Source organism: Rana temporaria, chromosome 4 (genome assembly GCF_905171775.1).
Source record: "Rana temporaria chromosome 4, aRanTem1.1, whole genome shotgun sequence".
Classification (NCBI taxonomy): Eukaryota; Metazoa; Chordata; class Amphibia; order Anura; family Ranidae; genus Rana; species Rana temporaria.
The window spans coordinates 426,604,946-426,622,395 of NC_053492.1; the positions used below are offsets into that span (position 1 = coordinate 426,604,946).

At 44.4% G+C, this 17,450-nt stretch overlaps 1 protein-coding gene across 1 annotated transcript in view; it reads left to right on the forward strand.

Moving 5' to 3' along the window:
* The first annotated feature begins 2,569 nt into the window (after positions 1–2,569).
* DUSP10 (dual specificity phosphatase 10) overlaps positions 2,570–17,450 on the forward strand; it is a 90,770-nt gene continuing 75,889 nt past the window's right edge. Inside the window, exons 1-2 of the mRNA XM_040351413.1 lie at positions 2,570–2,729; positions 12,401–13,253. Of these exons, the coding sequence (XP_040207347.1) occupies positions 12,449–13,253 (805 nt within the window). The 5' untranslated portion in view covers positions 2,570–2,729; positions 12,401–12,448. The remainder of the gene's footprint in view (positions 2,730–12,400; positions 13,254–17,450) is intronic.

A 17,450-nucleotide genomic window follows, 5' to 3' on the forward strand; every position in this document is an offset into this window, starting at 1 on the left:
TGAATTTACGTGGCGTATCAATAGATACGCCGTCATAAATTCTTGCTGAATCTAGCCCAATGTCTTTATTGTACAAATGAAATAAAAAAAAACAACCAAAGCGATGCAGTCAAAATTAAGTGAACAGCAGGAAAAAGGTGGCTGACATGTTTCACATCATGTGATGCTTACTTATAGCTCTCTGGCGCCCCCCACCTCTGGCCACACGCAGTATTGCATGCCATAGAAATGCGGAACGTATTATTTTTGTTTCCATTGACTTCTATGGGGAAACTCGCTTTGATATGCGAGTGCTTATCCTGGAGCGGATTATGCTCGTAATCCAAGGTTCCACTGTATATGTATATACAGTATTCCAGTGTGGTTGTACGGTGAGTCTGGTTACGGTAGATCAGACTGGGGGGGGATTGCCCCTAATGACACAAGGTGATTTACACATATGAGGGGCCTGGGGAGCTGAACAAGTAGATTCCAATGCTCTCCAAGGTAAGCCCCTCCGCCCAAAGTGACTCCTATCACACTATGGAACTCTTCACACCGATCAGTTGCAGATCTGATTGCATTTGAAAAATAATACCCACCAAAAACGCACCTTATCAGTGAAATAAATGGAAACCGCATCAAAAACGCATAAAAAACTTCCTTAATTGCATTTTTGATGCAGTTTTTGAGTTAAGTGTCTTTTTTTCCCAGGTGCAAACTCAAAATGCACCAGAAACGCAGTAAAAGATGTCAATAAAGCATATGCATTTCTAGCGTGGTTTTGCAATGGAACAGTGGGGGTAATTTACGAAAGACAAATCCATTTTGCACTGCAAGTTCCGAAAATCGGAGGTTCACTTTTTGTGTGGACCTCTGCTTTAAGAAGTTGGAGGTCCAACCCCCCCCCCAAAAAAAAATTGTAAAGTCAGCAGCTACAAATACTGTAGCTGCTGACTTTAAATATTTGGACACTTACATGTCCAGGGATCCCGTGATGTTGTCAACCCAGACAATTTTTCCATCAGCTCTCTGGTGATGCCTGAGAGAGAAGATCACCGCTCAAGGTAGGTCTATTGAAGGGTCGTTTCAAAAATATAGGACTCCAAGGGTGCAGGCAATGCACTAAGGCAAATATTGGTAAAAAGATGAGGGATGGACAGCCGCACTCCAAACCAAACAGGTTGTCTTTATTCAAATCAACAGCAAGAACACAGCAGATCACAGCAATAGGAACAGGAGAATACCGACGTTTCGCACTGGCTGTTGATTTGAATAAAGACAACCTGTTTGGTTTGGAGTGCGGCTGTCCATCCCTCATCTTTTTACCAATCTCTGGTGATGCCGTTGCCTTGCAGCTTCACAGCCGGTTCCCTACTGTGGAAGTGTGAAGTGTGCTGCGCTTTGTGAATGATGCATTGGTGGGGGACAGAGGAGGGGGGCCGAACTTCTGGGGGACCTTGCTTCTCCCAGAAGCGGGTAGAGGTACCTGTCAAAACCAGGCACCCAATTCCCCCTCCCCCCTATTTTTATGTGATTGGCCAGGCTTCATTCACTATTGTGTGATTGGCCAGGCTTCATTCACTATTGTGTGATTGGCCAGGCTTCATTCACTATTGTGTGATTGGCCAGGCTTCATTCACTATTGTGTGATTGGCCAGGCTTCATTCACTATTGTTCTGTGATTGGCCAGGCTTCATTCACTATTGTGTGATTGATCAGGCTTCATTCACTACTGTGTAATTGGCCAGGCTATATTCACTATTGTGTGATTGGCCAGGCTTCATTCACTATTGTTCTGTGATTGGCCAGGCTTCATTCACTATTGTTCTGTGATTGGCCAGGCTTCATTCACTATTGTTCTGTGATTGGCCAGGCTTCATTCACTATTGTGTAATTGGTCAGGCTTCATTCACTATTGTTCTGTGATTGGCCAGGCTTCATTTGCTATTGTGTAATTGGCCAGGCTTCATTCACTATTGTGTGATTGGCCAGGCTTCATTCACTATTGTGTGATTGGTCAGGCTTCATTCACTATTGTGTAATTGGCCAGGCTTCATTCACTATTGTTCTGTGATTGGCCAGGCTTCATTCACTAATGTTCTGTGAACAGCCAGCATTAGGCTGGCCAATTTCTTATTCAATTTCCTTTAACTTTGTAATGCAATGACCTACCTGATTGCATACATATTGAAAGTGTTTAGGTGCGACCATATGGTCTTGGTAAATCTAAAGACAAATTGTACAAGAAAACTGTGTAATGTATGGTCAGCCTCAGATCGTTCATTTATCATCACATGTACAGCGATCCTGATTGCTCTGTGTATGGTCAGTCCCGCGTCCTCCATCCATCCTCCAGGTAAATAAATAGCAAGCAGCTGCCTCTCTCCGGCTCGGTCTGGCTGATGAGTGACGTCCCTGATTGGCTGACAATGACATCAGCACCCCCGTCCTAGAGAACCCAGCGGCTCGCTCCGTACACTGCCCAGGCCACGCCCCCCCAATGCTCCAACCAATCCAACCCCACCGGGAGCCAGCCGTCCCCTCCCCTCCCCGCCCCTCGCACTGTTCTAGCCCAGCGTCAGTCACCTCCGCGGACACGCCCATTCCGAATCTTTTCATTACTCTGTGCAAAAAAGAAAGTAAGTGTGTTGCAGCTGCACATGAATGGAGCCGAGTGAATGGAAGCTGGAGAGATAAATCAATAGGGGCAGGAAGAGAGCCAGCGGCTGGAGGAAGCTCTCCCAACAGTAAGTGCCTGCAGGAGGAGGAGGGGAGGAGGGAGAAGGAGGGGGGTTATCCTTTAAATGCTTCCCCAGGCACCTGATTGATTGTGGGAAGTCCTCTGCCAGCCTGTGGCTCTTCCAGCTGTTGTGGCACTACAAGTCCCAGCAGGTGATGAGGAGACCTGGCACAGCTGGCAGAGGAGAGTGTCTGTACTTCCAAGGGGTGTGCTCAGGCTGTGGGCAGCATGCTGCTGTTGTCTTATGTCTGCTGCAGTGGGAGTGAGATTATTAGAAATCTTGGATTTCTCTTACTTCACAGCCTGCTTTGCATTCATAGAATGGCGCAAATCGCCCGCCAGCTCATTTATTCTAATAATTCTTTTTTTTCCCCCCTTTAACCAAGATATATGGCAGCTGCAATATTCCGATCAGGACCATCCAGGCTGCTCCTGCTGCATGAATGCGGATATTTTCTGCCTTACTTTTGACAAGGGATCTGCTGGGAACTTAACCGCCGCCTGGCCGGAGGGATGCCATGCATTTAATGTGTTAATCAAAAGCTGCCCTTGTGGGTCACATGAGCACCATTTGCAATGCACATTAATCCGTGCGCTGGAAGGGAATGTTAACATGCATGGAGGGACATGGGACTGTCAGGGACTTGAGGGAAGGTCAGCTCGCCTGTCTGCATAGCTTAACTTTCACTGAGAAAAATCAGCCTATTCTAGGCTTTGATGCCTCGGCGGAATGTCTTCTGCAAGAGATTTCCGGAAAAAAAAAATATTGGCCTCTACGCTGATGTTATTCCGCTTTAACCGAAGAACTCCTTATAACCTGCAGATCTGTAGCAGAAACATAGACCCCTCGCTGCCCATTCGTGGCCAATATTTATCAGATCTGTAGCAGAAACATAGACCCCTCGCTGCCCATTCGTGGCCAATATTTATCAGATCTGTAGCAGAAACATAGACCCCCCCCGCTGCCCATTCGTGGCCAATATTTATCAGATCTGTAGCAGAAACATAGACCCCCCGCTGCCCATTCAGATCTGTAGCAGAAACATAGACCCCCCGCTGCCCATTCGTGGCCAATATTTATCAGATCTGTTGCAGACACATAGACCCCCCCGCTGCCCATTCGTGGCCAATATTTATCAGATCTGTTGCAGACACATAGACCCCCGCTGCCCATTCGTGGCCAATATTTATCAGATCTGTAGCAGAAACATAGACCCCCGCTGCCCATTCGTGGCCAATATTTATCAGATCTGTAGCAGAAACCTAAACCCCCCCGCTGCCCATTCGTGGCCAATATTTATCAGATCTGTAGCAGAAACATAGACCCCCCCCGCTGCCCATTCGTGGCCAATATTTATCAGATCTGTAGCAGACTTATAGACCCCCCGCTGCCCATTCGTGGCCAATATTTATCAGATCTGTAGCAGACTCATAGACCCCCCGCTGCCCATTCGTGGCCAATATTTATCAGATCTGTAGCAGAAACATAGACCCCTCGCTGCCCATTCGTGGCCAATATTTATCAGATCTGTAGCAGAAACCTAAACCCCCCCACTGCCCATTCGTGGCCAATATTTATCAGATCTGTAGCAGACTTATAGACCCCCCACTGCCCATTCGTGGCCAATATTTATCAGATCTGTAGCAGACTCATAGACCCCCCGCTGCCCATTCGTGGCCAATATTTATCAGATCTGTAGCAGAAACATAGACCCCCGCTGCCCATTCGTGGCCAATATTTATCAGATCTGTAGCAGAAACCTAAACCCCCCCACTGCCCATTCGTGGCCAATATTTATCAGATCTGTAGCAGAAACATAGACCCCTCGCTGCCCATTCGTGGCCAATATTAATCAGATCTGTAGCAGAAACATAGACCCCCCCCCCCCGCTGTCAATTCGTGGCCAATATTTATCAGATCTGTAGCAGAAACATAGACCCCCGCTGCCCATTCGTGGCAAATATTTATCAGATCTGTAGCAGAAACATAGAAACCCCGCTGCCCATTCGTGGCCAATATTTATCAGATCTGTAGCAGACACATAGACCCCCGCTGCCCATTCGTGGCCAATATTTATCAGATCTGTAGCAGAAACATAGACCCCCCGCTGCCCATTCGTGGCCAATATTTATCAGATCTGTAGCAGAAACATAGACCCCTCGCTGCCCATTCGTGGCCAATATTTATCAGATCTGTAGCAGAAACATAGACCCCCGCTGTCCATTCGTGGCCAATATTTATCAGATCTGTAGCAGAAACATAGACCCCCGCTGTCCATTCGTGGCCAATATTTATCAGATCTGTAGCAGAAACATAGACCCCCCGCTGTCCATTCGTGGCCAATATTTATCAGATCTGTAGCAGACACATAGACCCCCCTGTTGCCCATTCGTGGCCAATATTTATCAGATCTGTAGCAGACACATAGACCCCCCGCTGCCCATTCGTGGCCAATATTTATCAGATCTGTTGCAGACACATAGACCCCCGCTGTCCATTCGTGGCCAATATTTATCAGATCTGTAGCAGAAACATAGACCCCCCGCTGCCCATTCGTGGCCAATATTTATCAGATCTGTAGCAGACACATAGACCCCTCCGCTGCCCATTCATAGCCAATATTTATCAGATCTGTAGATGGGAACGTTGCTGATGCGGAGATGGAGGTCTGGTAAGGGTCGTTTTATTCCAGCTAGCATGACAGGGGCTGCAGAGCACGTCCGCTGATGATATTTTTAGCAGCTGTATATCCTTACCATAAAAAAAACCTGTGTCATTAGTTATCTCTCCGCTTGCGTTGAATGTTGAAAAAAGACTTGGTTAAGTTGAATAAACCGTGAGAAATCTCCGACTTACGTCACAGAAGAAAACTTCAAACATTTTCAGGTCTGGCATCGTATATAGATAGATAGATATAGAGAGATTTATATAGATATATATATGTGTGTGTGTGTGTATATATATGTGTGTGTGTGTGTGTGTGTGTGTGTGTGTATGTATATATATATATGTATGTATTTTTCTTACATACGCAGAATACTTTCTTAATCCCAAAAGGACTTAACAAAGTGTGTCAGAAAACATAAATGGTATGTAAATTTATATATATGAAAATGTTGTGTGTGTGTGTGTGTGTGTGTGTGTATATGTATATGTGTGTGTGTGTGTGTGTGTGTGTGTGTGTGTGTGTGTGTGTGTGTGTATATATATATATATATATATATATATATATATATATATATATATTAGAATTATTTTTTGTTAAATATATATTTTTATATATATTAAAATTGCGTATATATTATATACCTCCTCTCCTTTATCTTTTATGGAGCAGTGTCAAGGTGGGCTCCCAATAATCCACCAATATTCAGTAGAAAAAAAAACAACGACAGGACACATTCTCCAATGCAAATAATTTACTATTATAAAACATTTTGTCTTTGAAGAAGCAACCAGTAAATTTGCATTGGAGAATGTTTCCCGTCATTTTTTTCTTCTGAATATTGGTGGATTATTGGGAGCCCACCCTGACACTGCTCCAGAAAAGATAAAGGAGAGGAGGAAGTATTATATATATATATATATATATATATATATATATATATATATATATATATATATATATATATATATATATATATATATATATATATATATATATATATATATATATATATATATATATATATATATATATATATTTATGTATATATATATATTTATGTATTTATTTTAACATAATATTTTTTTAAATTAAATTATATATAATTTTTTTATTTATTATATATATTTTTATGTGCTTTCACTATCTTTTATATATATATATATATATATATATATATATATATATATATATATATATATATATATATATATACATACACATATACACACACACACACACTGTGGATGGATACCATTTCTGGCTCACCCAGTTAAAATCTAAACCATGGGTGCTCAACCTGTGGCCCTCCAGCTGTTGCAGAACTACAACTTCCATCATGCCTCTGCCTTTGGGTGTCATGCTTGTAACTGTCAGCAGCTTGCAATGCCTCATGGAACTTGTAGTTCTGCAACAGCTGGGGGGGGCACAGATTGAGGGCCATGATCTAAACCATACACAATACTGTCTATAGTGCACAATGTAATATTCCCTTTTTGGCCCCGTTCACACCTAGGCGTATATACGCCTGTAGTGTGAACGCCGCTGCCGCCCCGACACGCCAGAGGGATGCTTTAGCATTGCCCTCTATGGAGATGGTTCACATCTCCACGCCGGACGCCTGAAAAAAGGTCCCGGACCTTTTTTTCAGGCATCTTTCGGCGTTCGGCTAGGAGATGTGAACCATCTCCATAGAGGGGGTCACAGGCTGCATTCACAATCGCTGCGTTTTGTCACCGCGAATCGCGGTACAAAACGCCGCTATTTGCCGCCGCAATTCGCGTGACAAAATGCCGCGATTCAATACGCTATAGTGTGAATGCAGCCTTAGTGTGCGTCATTTAGATAATATTCATATCTCTATAATTTTTTTTATTTATTTTTCTCATTCGCATGTTTTTGCATTTTATTCCACTTTTTGGGTAAACATCATAAAGGACAGTTTTATAATAAAATAATACTGATGAACTTATCTTGTTTCTCTGTGCCTTTAATGATGGCCATGCACCCTTCAAATTTTTCTATTTGATCAAATCGACTGAATGGGCAACCTATCAAATAGGTTGCCCATTCAGTCGATTTGATCAAATAGTGACTTCCCCTTCTGTCGATTCGGATCAGATTCGATCAAACTCAATTCAACTCAACTGGCCAGGGTGGAAAATGATGGATCTAGTTGCATCAATCACTTAGATGTTTTGCTCATGAACTTCATTTTTGTTCAATCCAAATATGAGGCTGCAGATTCGCTAACTTTTGATTGTATCTTCCAACGATCAGTCAAAATCCACTTCCCACTGTGTGTCTTATCACATGGAATGGGTTGTGGACTACAGATCAATTATCCTTATCAAGGGAGATTGATCGGAAAAGCAAATCATTATTTATTGAAGCGTGTATAGATACCTCATGGTTTGATGATCGCTCAGAAATGATCCGACCACCCTTGAAACGTTCGTTCAGTTTTCTAACAATTGGAGGAGAGAAATCGATGATGATTTTTACATTTTGTGAGCTGAAAAATCAAAGGAGATCGGAATTTGCTTCTTAAAGGAGTTGTAAAGGAAATTTTTTTTTTGCTGAAATGACTGTTTACAGAGTATAGAGACATAATAGTTAACTGATTCCTTTTAAAAATGATATAAAAAATAGATAAAAATCAATCATATAATGTACCTGCAGTTCTAGTTTCGTTTTTGCATGTTGTTTCCTGCCTCTGTGCTGTACAGAGCCAATACAGGGCAGTGATGGTTTGGAAAACGAAACTGATTGGTGCTGTGGGGTTTTAAACACACAGTAATCACACCTCCTTGAGGTGACCACAGAGAGAAAGCTCCCAGTACTGTGGTTATCAGGAAACAGACAACCAGGAAGTGTGCAGATCAGAGAAGAATTACAGCAACTTGAGAGCAAAAACGAACAATGAGGACATGAAAACAGCACTGCATTAAGGTAAAGGAAGCCATTAAGATGAAAAAAAAAAATCCTTTACAAACCCTTTAACTAAAATTCTACAGCTGTCAATACGCCTAGTGAATTTTGTCCCCCGTCCCTGATGAACCATCCTAAATTTGAGCCATGGGGGGGGGGGGGCGGGGCAATGTTGACCCCCCTCCATCCAAGATCCTTTGATCTGAAAACTGTTCGAGGAATTGATTGATTTCTCTCAATCATCACACAGGGATCAATGAGCAAAATCTTACAGTGTATGAAAAATCGAAGTTATTACAGTGCGCATGGACATGGTCATGAACATTCGTTTGTTTGAATCGGGTCTCCAAACTTTTTAAACACAGGGCCTTTTTATACCGCATTCACACCTAGACGTATGTTACCGCGGCGTATTTTGCCGCGACAAATTGCGGCGTTTTGTCCCGCGATTTGCCGTGACAAAACGCGGTAAAATACGCCGCTGTAACATACACAGGAGGGGTGACAAAATTGTCAGCTATGGCCGAACGCCGCCTGAAAAAAAGGTCCGGGACTTGTTTTGGGCTTCAGGCGTTTCGGCATGGAGATGTGAACCATCTCCATAGCCGACGATGTAAACTCACCCCTCCAGCGTATCAGGGGCTGCTGCGGCGTCGCGCTACAGGCGTATATACCCTTAGGTGTGAATGGGCACTAACTGTCGTTCAAATGTTAGGGAGGCTGGACTGTGCCCAGTGAGAGTAAACAATGCCCCACCTGTGGTATTAGGGGGGTGAATAGTGCCCGATTGTTGGTGTCAGTGTAAGGAACTTTGAACCATTGTTGGTGTCAGTTGAAGGAATTATGTCCCATTGTTGGTGCCAGTGTAAGGTATTATGTTGCATTGTTGGTGTCAGTGGGAGGAGTTATGTCCCATTGTTGGTGTCAGTGGGAGGGGTTATTTCCCATTGTTGGTGCCAGTGGGAGGAGTTATGTCCCATTGTTGGTGTCAGTGGGAGGAATAGTGCCATATTTTTGGTGTCAGTGGCAGGATTAATGCCTCAAGGGCCGGATAAGTTTAGAGATCACTGATTTTAAATGAAGGTGTATGGTATAGGAATGTATAAAAAAAAATGCATAGAAAGGTTTGTGTAAAATATAGAAGTATATGTATAAATAGATTTATCAGTACTTTATATTCTAGTATACTTCAATATATCCATGATAACCCCATGGCTCCATATACAGACAACTTACATATACAGGCTCTTGAATCAACTTCTAGATCCAGATTGGAATGTTCAAGTCTTGGATGTGAATGTCTCAGTACATTTGTCTTCAGACACATAAACACAGGATCACATGTACTACAGACCAGATGGCATTAGGCAAGATTGGACACTATGGGCTCACACTAGTGCGATCACAGACATTGCATGTTATTCGCATTGCTGTGCAGATCACATGCGATGTCTGTGCGATGTGAATTCAGCCATAGCCATATCATGATTAAGCACTGACCGCAGTGTGAAACGCGTAGGCTGCTATCTCCACTGTTTTGCTGTACTTTGTAGTGCATTTGCCACCTCTTTAAAATAAAGACAACCTAAGGTTTTTTTGGAAGTGCGGCTGTCCATTCTTCTAGCCTTTACAATTTGCCTGTATGGCTAAAGTCGCATCGCATTCGCACCCTTGTTTTGGTCCACTCTGGAATCGGATTGCATTGGTGTTCACATCTATAAGATCTGATTTCACAGTTCGCATTGCAATCTGCCAACCGATCTGAGGGTATCATTAGCTTTCTATTGACATCCGCAGCAGTTCGCAGACGTCAGTGTGAACCGTCTGCAATTAGGCTGCATTCACACCTTGGCGTACAAAATCGCTGCGTTTTGTCCCGCGAATTGCGGCGACAAATTGCAGTGTTTTGTACCGCGATTTGCGGCGACAAAACGCTGTGATTGTGAATGCAGCCTTACCCCCTCTATGGAGATGGTTCACATCTCCTATGCCGAACGCCGAAAGCCACCTGAAAAAAAGGTCCGGGACTTGTTTTCAGGCGGCAGGCGTACGGCGTTCAGCGTGGAGATGTGAACCATCTCCATAGAGGGCAATGTGAAATCATCCCTCCAGCGTCTCAGGGGCGGCTGCGGCGTCGCACTACAGGCGTATATACGCCTAGGTGTGAACGGGGGCTTAAGGTGCGATGCTGGAACCTGCACAGGATTCGCAGGGTTTACCGCATTGGACCAGTGTGAACCCAGCCTATAATTATTTGATTGCCCTCAGAGTAATAAAACCCAATTTCCGTCTGTCTACTCTGTATTTATAACATTTTTCAGCATGGCGAGTGACGTCTGAAAAAAGCCAGAACTGCTGGCCAGAGTGCTTGTTATGGGTCAGCGACTCACCAGGTAGTGAACACAGGATCGGATGACAGATGATTGGCTGACGGATCCAATGAACCTGTACCTTTAACAATATCACCTGTCACAGCTCTCTTATCTCTGGTGCCACAGGTTCTCTCTAATGCTGAACTTTGCCACAAAAACTATTGTGCACTGCAAAACAAAATCCACACCAATGAAGGTGTCCCGTCCCGTGTGTCCAGGCTGCAGCGTTATGTACAACTGACTTTTATTCCCCCCCCCCCCCGCACAGTGCAGTCAACGCCCAACAATCTTTGCTAAAAGTTACAGATCTGGTTGGAGTTCTCAGATCCCAGTGGGTTGCTCACACTCCAGCTCCTCCATTCATTAAATGTCTTGCATTCTTTTCAATGAATGCATGGTGCTCTGTGATTGGAGGAGGGGAGATCATGACATTCATCTGCTCCTCCTCCAGTCTATGAAAAGAATGCAAGACATTTACTGAATGGAGGAGCTGGAGTGTGAGCAATCCACTGGGATTGGAGTAGTCCAGCTGGAACTCTCAGGCCCTGTACACACGTCCGAGAAACTTGACGAGCAAAACACATCGTTTTGCTCGTCGAGTTCCTTGTGAAGCCACCGAGGATCTCGGCGAGCCAAGTTTCTTCATTGACTAACGAGGAAATAGAGAACATGTTCTCTATTTGGCCCGACGAGATCCTCGTCGGTTTCCTCGGCCAAAAGTGTACACACGACTGGGTTTCTCGGCAGAATACGGCTCTGATCGAGTTTCTGGCTGAATTCTGCCTTATTCATACATGTGAGAGTTCCATGTTGAAACGATTTTCAGAGGCCTTTTAGCAAAAAATATAATTTGATATTTTTAGAGGAGGGGGGCCCTGTCAGGTAGGCTGTACGGGGCGCGTGATTTCTATCAGCAGCCCTGCAAGTCTGACAACACTGCTTGGGATTTCAGTGTAGTGTGGTCAGCTCAAACAGGGAGTTAGGAGCTCACTGGATTTCTGGCAGATTAACAGGTATTTTTATGCACTTGTGATGTATTTAAATGGATGCAACCAGGGGGAAATGTGTGTGTGTGTGTGTGTGTGTGTTAGATAAATACACTAAATATTTTTTTCTTATTTTATTTTGCCTTGACATACACTATATATGCTTTTTCTTTTTTTTTTTAACATAGTTTTTATTGGTTTTAATATTGAGCAGTACAAAATATGCATTCAAGAAGTGTAGCGGAAAAAGAAAAAACAAACATATATGTAATATCAAAAATGCATGGTCAAGTATCTATCTATCTATCTATCTATCTATCTATCTATCTATCTATCTATCTATCTATCTATCTATCTATCTATCTATCTATCTATCTATCTATCTATCTATCTATCTATCTATCTATCTATCTATCGAATGCAGTAATCACATACTTATGAATTTTCAGGCAAAACTGATCACACTACTACCTGCAAGATCATATTCATAGATAAAATATTAAGGAAGAATTATAACCCACTATATGCTTTTTAGTGATACTTGGATATTATATAACAGGATAATTAAACAGTAAGCTCCTCAGGGGCAAAGGGCCATTATAAGCTAGGCTCCTCGGGGGAGGTGACTCATGTGAATGGTCTTATGTTCTCTGTAAAATGTTGCAGAACTTATTGGTGTTCTATAAATGGATAATAATAATAACATAATTCTATGTTTTCCAGCCCATGACCTACCATTCTACTTGACTTGGCAGTCCTCTGGGGTTACTCATGCCTCCATCGCCCTTAGACGATAGGGTTATTGTGGCATTAAACAGACCCGTGAGACCGCAGGAACTTAACCTCTGCATAGACTCTTCCTTCCTTGATTGCGCCACGGTGAGTGGCAGCTGCAAGTCCCTACTCAGCGCAAGTGTTGCCTCCTTAAACGCAGCCAATCTGACGTATATGCCCTCTTCCAACGGGTCTGCACGCTCTTTGGGTTGCGGATGTAGCAGTGCAAGTTGTTGCAGTGTGGCATCGTATGACAAGGACACTCAGAGCCAGGCCGTCAGCAACACCACTCTTACCAGCAGTGTCGCCGGACCCTCCGCTGCTTCCTCGTCCAACCAAATGGTCAACAATAATGAGAACAGCGCCAGTCTAAGCCCATCTGGTGGAGTTAGCAGTCCAGTGTCTAGCACTACCAAACAGTTTGCCAACATTAAGATCATCTATCCTAATGACTTGGCCAAGAAGATAGTAAAATGCAGCAAAACCCACCTGCCCAACCAGGGCCCCATCATCATTGACTGCCGACCTTTCATGGAGTACAATAAAAGCCATATTCAGGGAGCCGTTCACATTAATTGCTCCGACAAGATCAGCAGGAGGAGGCTACAACAGGGCAAAATCACGGTGTTGGATTTAATATCATGCAGGGAAGGCAAGGACTCATTCAAGAGGATATTTTCCAAAGAGATCATCGTTTACGATGACAATACCAATGAACCAAGTCGGGTTATACCCTCCCAGCCGCTCCATACTGTTTTGGAGTCACTGAAAAGGGAAGGCAAAGAACCTCTGGTGCTAAAAGGTAATGTGATAGGTGTTTATGAGTTGCTTTATGTTGAAATCGGCCATTTTTAAAGGGATTTTTTCAGGGGAACGCAGAGGCCTTCGTCATTGACTTCTTATTCTGCAAATGCTAACTGCTTGGTTGTCGGGATAATTCTGTTGTTGTATTACTTTGGTTCAGTTACCCAGAAATAATATGCAGATAAGGACTTGTGACTTTTCTCTGACTTTCCTGGCTGGACCTGAGTTAGTTACTCAACCCACTCAAGTTGGAAAGTCAGTAGAAGAGGCATACAAATAGCATTCAAGAGAAGGCGGCAGTAGTAGCAGCCTCCTTGTTTTTCTTAAAGGTTTAATTTAAATAGACCTTCCATGAAAATTGACATTGTCTACAGTAGCATCCTGTCTGCACGGCTGCCATCAGGGGGGTACAGCCGATACAACTGTAAGGGGCCCCGGGGACCAAGGGGCCCACCAGGGCTAGAAGAAGGCAGGACGGATGAAGGGGAGCCGTGTTGTGCACTATAGAAACAATCTTGCAGCTTCTGCTGCCTCTCTGTGTCATTGAGATCAGACATTCAGCTCTTTACTGCCACCTCTGGCTACTATGCACATGTGCACCCCTCATGTGAGCTGCCTATACTGTGCTTATCTGTGTCAGCAACATGTCAGCTTTGTGAAAACAAGCTGGGACCAGGTAGGAAGATTTCCTTTACAAGTAGGGGCTGTGAAGGATAGGGTGGGGGCTGTTTGTGTACAGGGAGGGGCCAGAGGCTTGTGTTTACAGATTTGTGTATGTGTGGGGCTGACATATATACTGTGTGTGTGTGTGTGTGTGTGTATATATATATATATATATATATATATATATATATATATATATATATATATATATATATATATATATATATACACAGGTGTGGAGGGGGTGACATATATACACAGGTGTGGAGGGGGTGACATATATACAGGTGTGTAGGGGGCTGGCATATATACAAGGGTGAGGGGGGCTGGCATATATACAGGTGTGGGGGGGGCTGACATATATACAGGGGTGAGGGGGGCTGGCATATATACAAGGGTGAGGGGGGCTGGCATATATACAGGTGTGGGGGGCTGACATATATATACAGGTGTGGGGGGGGCTGGCATATATACAGGGGTGAGGGGGGCTGACATATATACAGGTGTGAGGGGCTGGCATATATACAGGATTGAGGAGGGGGCTGACATATATACATGATTGGGGGGGGGGGGGGGCTGATTGCATACAGGCGAGATGGCTGGTGTGCGAATTCGGAGGCATAGCCCATGGGCAAGCCCTGGGGAATGTTGGTGGTCAGGCTGGGGGGGGGGGCCCAGGTCTAAAGCTGTGTAAGGGGTCTAAAATGTTCTGATGGCTGCCCTGCCTGTCTGTGTACCGCAATTGAAACAAACACTAGAACAAACACCATAATATAAGGTCCTCTAAGGCAGCAGTCGACAACCAGAGGTCCGTAAGAAAATTTTGGTGGTCCCCAGGGGTTCTGCCGCAAATCAACATTGTGGTGGATGTATTGTTTCCAGTGTTGTTCTCAATGTGTGCTGACAGTCAATACTGACATTGCGCATTGATAAATGATGCCTGCTCTGTAATTCAAGCTCCTGTGAACTCAGAGGGAGGCAACGGGAGTAGTGCATAGAGTGGGAAATGAAGAAGGAGGGGACTTCCAACGGCAGCGCTAATCACAGCCTGTGGGAGGGAGCACAGAGCTTCATAAGGATGTGAGATTCAATGATGAGTCTGTGTAAGGCAGCAGTGTGATGCAAAGTGCAGGGGGGGGGGGGGGGCAGAGCTGCAGCATTGTGTGTGTATAAGGCATGTAAAATTCATGTTAGTGGTCTGCAGGATTCAAGATTGTGAGTTTAGTGGCCTGTGGTCCAAAATGTTGGCGACCACTGCTTCAAAGATTTGGTTTAATTGTAATACTTTGTCCTCAGCTGGCCCCAATCCTCACTGTTCGGAACTTGGTAATAAGTTGTACTTGCCTGACACTGGCCGCGCATTCTACAGTCAGATTCTATAATGTCTTTACAATCTTGTTTGGATTTACTAAGAACTGTGAGGACCTAAGCAAACAATTTATTTAATTATAGCATCTATTGTCATTATGTGGAACCCTAAATTTCTAGGGGTTGATTGATCTGTGGCAGAATGACCTCCCATCTGATGGTGCCTGCATAGTTTCACTTGAGAAAGGCTTACTTTAGGTGGACCTTCCATGGAAATGATCAGGGCTTTTTTTTCAGCAGGAACGCGGGGGGAACGCATTTCCGGCACCTCCAGCTCTGAATGTATGTAATGGTGCTCGGCGGTGGGTAGGGGGGTGGAACCAAGGAATGGTGCTTGGAGATGGGTAGGGAGTGGAACCAAGGATGGTGGGTGCTCTGAGGTGGGTAGGGAGTGGAGAAAAGGAATGGTGCTTGGAGGTGGGGAGGGGGTGAAACCAATGAATGGTGCTTGGAGGTGGGTAGGGGTGGAACCAAGAGATAGTGCTGGGAGGTGGGTAGGGGTTGGAACTAAGGAATAGTGCTCAGAGAAGGGTAGGGGGGTGGAACAAAGGAATGGTGCTTGGACATGGGTGGGGAGTGAAACCAAGGAATGGTGCTCGGAGGTGGGTAGGGGGTGGAACCAAGGAATGGTGCTCGGAGATGGGTAGGGAGTGGAACCAAGGATGGTGCTCTGAGGTGGGTAGGGAGTGGAGAAAAGGAATGGTGCTTGGAGGTGGGGAGGGGGTGAAACCAATGAATGGTGCTTGGAGGTGGGTAGGGGTGGAAGCAAGAGATAGTGCTCGGAGGTGGGTAGGGCTTGGAACTAAGGAATAGTGCTCAGAGGTGGGTAGGGGGGTGGAACAAAGGAATGGTGCTCGGACATGGGTGGGGAGTGAAACCAAGGAATGGTGCTCGGAGGTGGGTAGGGGGTGGAACCAAGGAATGGTGCTCGGAGATGGGTAGGGAGTGGAACCAAGGATGGTGCTCTGAGGTGGGTAGGGGGTGGAGAAAAGGCATGGTGCTCGGAGGTGGAACCAAAAATGGTGCCTCGGAGGTGGAACCAAGAAATGGTGCTCAGAGGTGGGTAGGGGTGAAACTTATAAATGGTGCTTGGAGGTGGGTAAGGGGTGGACACAAGAGGTGACTCAGAAGGAGGGAGTTCCTGCACCTATTCTCTGAGAAAAAAAGCCCTGGAAATGATGTCTGAATAATTCACGGTCCAATGCCACTTGGCAAAGCCAGAGGACAAGGAAAATAATTATCTTCACAGGCCGACGTTTTCGGAACCTCATTGGATTCCTTTTACCTTGCCTTGAAAAATGGAACCTGCGAGGTCCCAAAATGTCAGGATCCAATGCCTGTTGATCCAATGTGAATTAAGGACAAGACCTTGGTGTGCTGATGAAGATCCTTATTCTTCTGATTGCATGGTGGCACCATCCACCATTTCACATCAGCAGCCTACACTTCCTATACATGTGGTTGTGGATAGATGGACTATCTGGTCTGTTTTTCTATTTTTTTTTTTTTTTTGGGCATGGTATTGACTTGGTATCCTGAAATTGCAGTCCCCTGTACAGAGCTCTAGGTGCAGAAGGGAAAGTAGCACAAGGAGCCAATCACTTGCGTGGTAGTGAAAGGAGCATGTTTATAGGAGGAAAGAGCAGAGTGACTCCCCAAGGGGATTTGAATTGCAGCAAAAAATTAGGATGTAGTATAGTATAAAAACGTATTGAAAAAGATGTGTCACCAAGAAAACATCTGATGGAATCAGAACATGAGCTCCATGATATGTTTTTAAAAACATGTACATAATAATACAGCCGTATGAGTTCATATACCAAATAGCATGATAGTCTTATAATCAATTCATACCAAAACCTGACGCATTTCGACCTTAACAGTAGAGGTCTTCTTCTGGAGGAAGGAAAAAAGAGAAGCTCTAGAAAGAAATCCATTATGTAAATGAGATTGTTCAAACAACAGAGAACACACTCAACAATAATACATGTACAATCATTTATATTATTAACATTGGTGAGTATATTTACCATTAACGGCTGGAGAAAGGAACCTCCATCTGTGTAAGAAGTAAAAACCGACCGCGGACCCCATGACCATAGCAGGCACCCCAGAAATCCCACGTAGAAAGGGGGGGTCAATGGAAAAGACCAGGCTGCAAGTA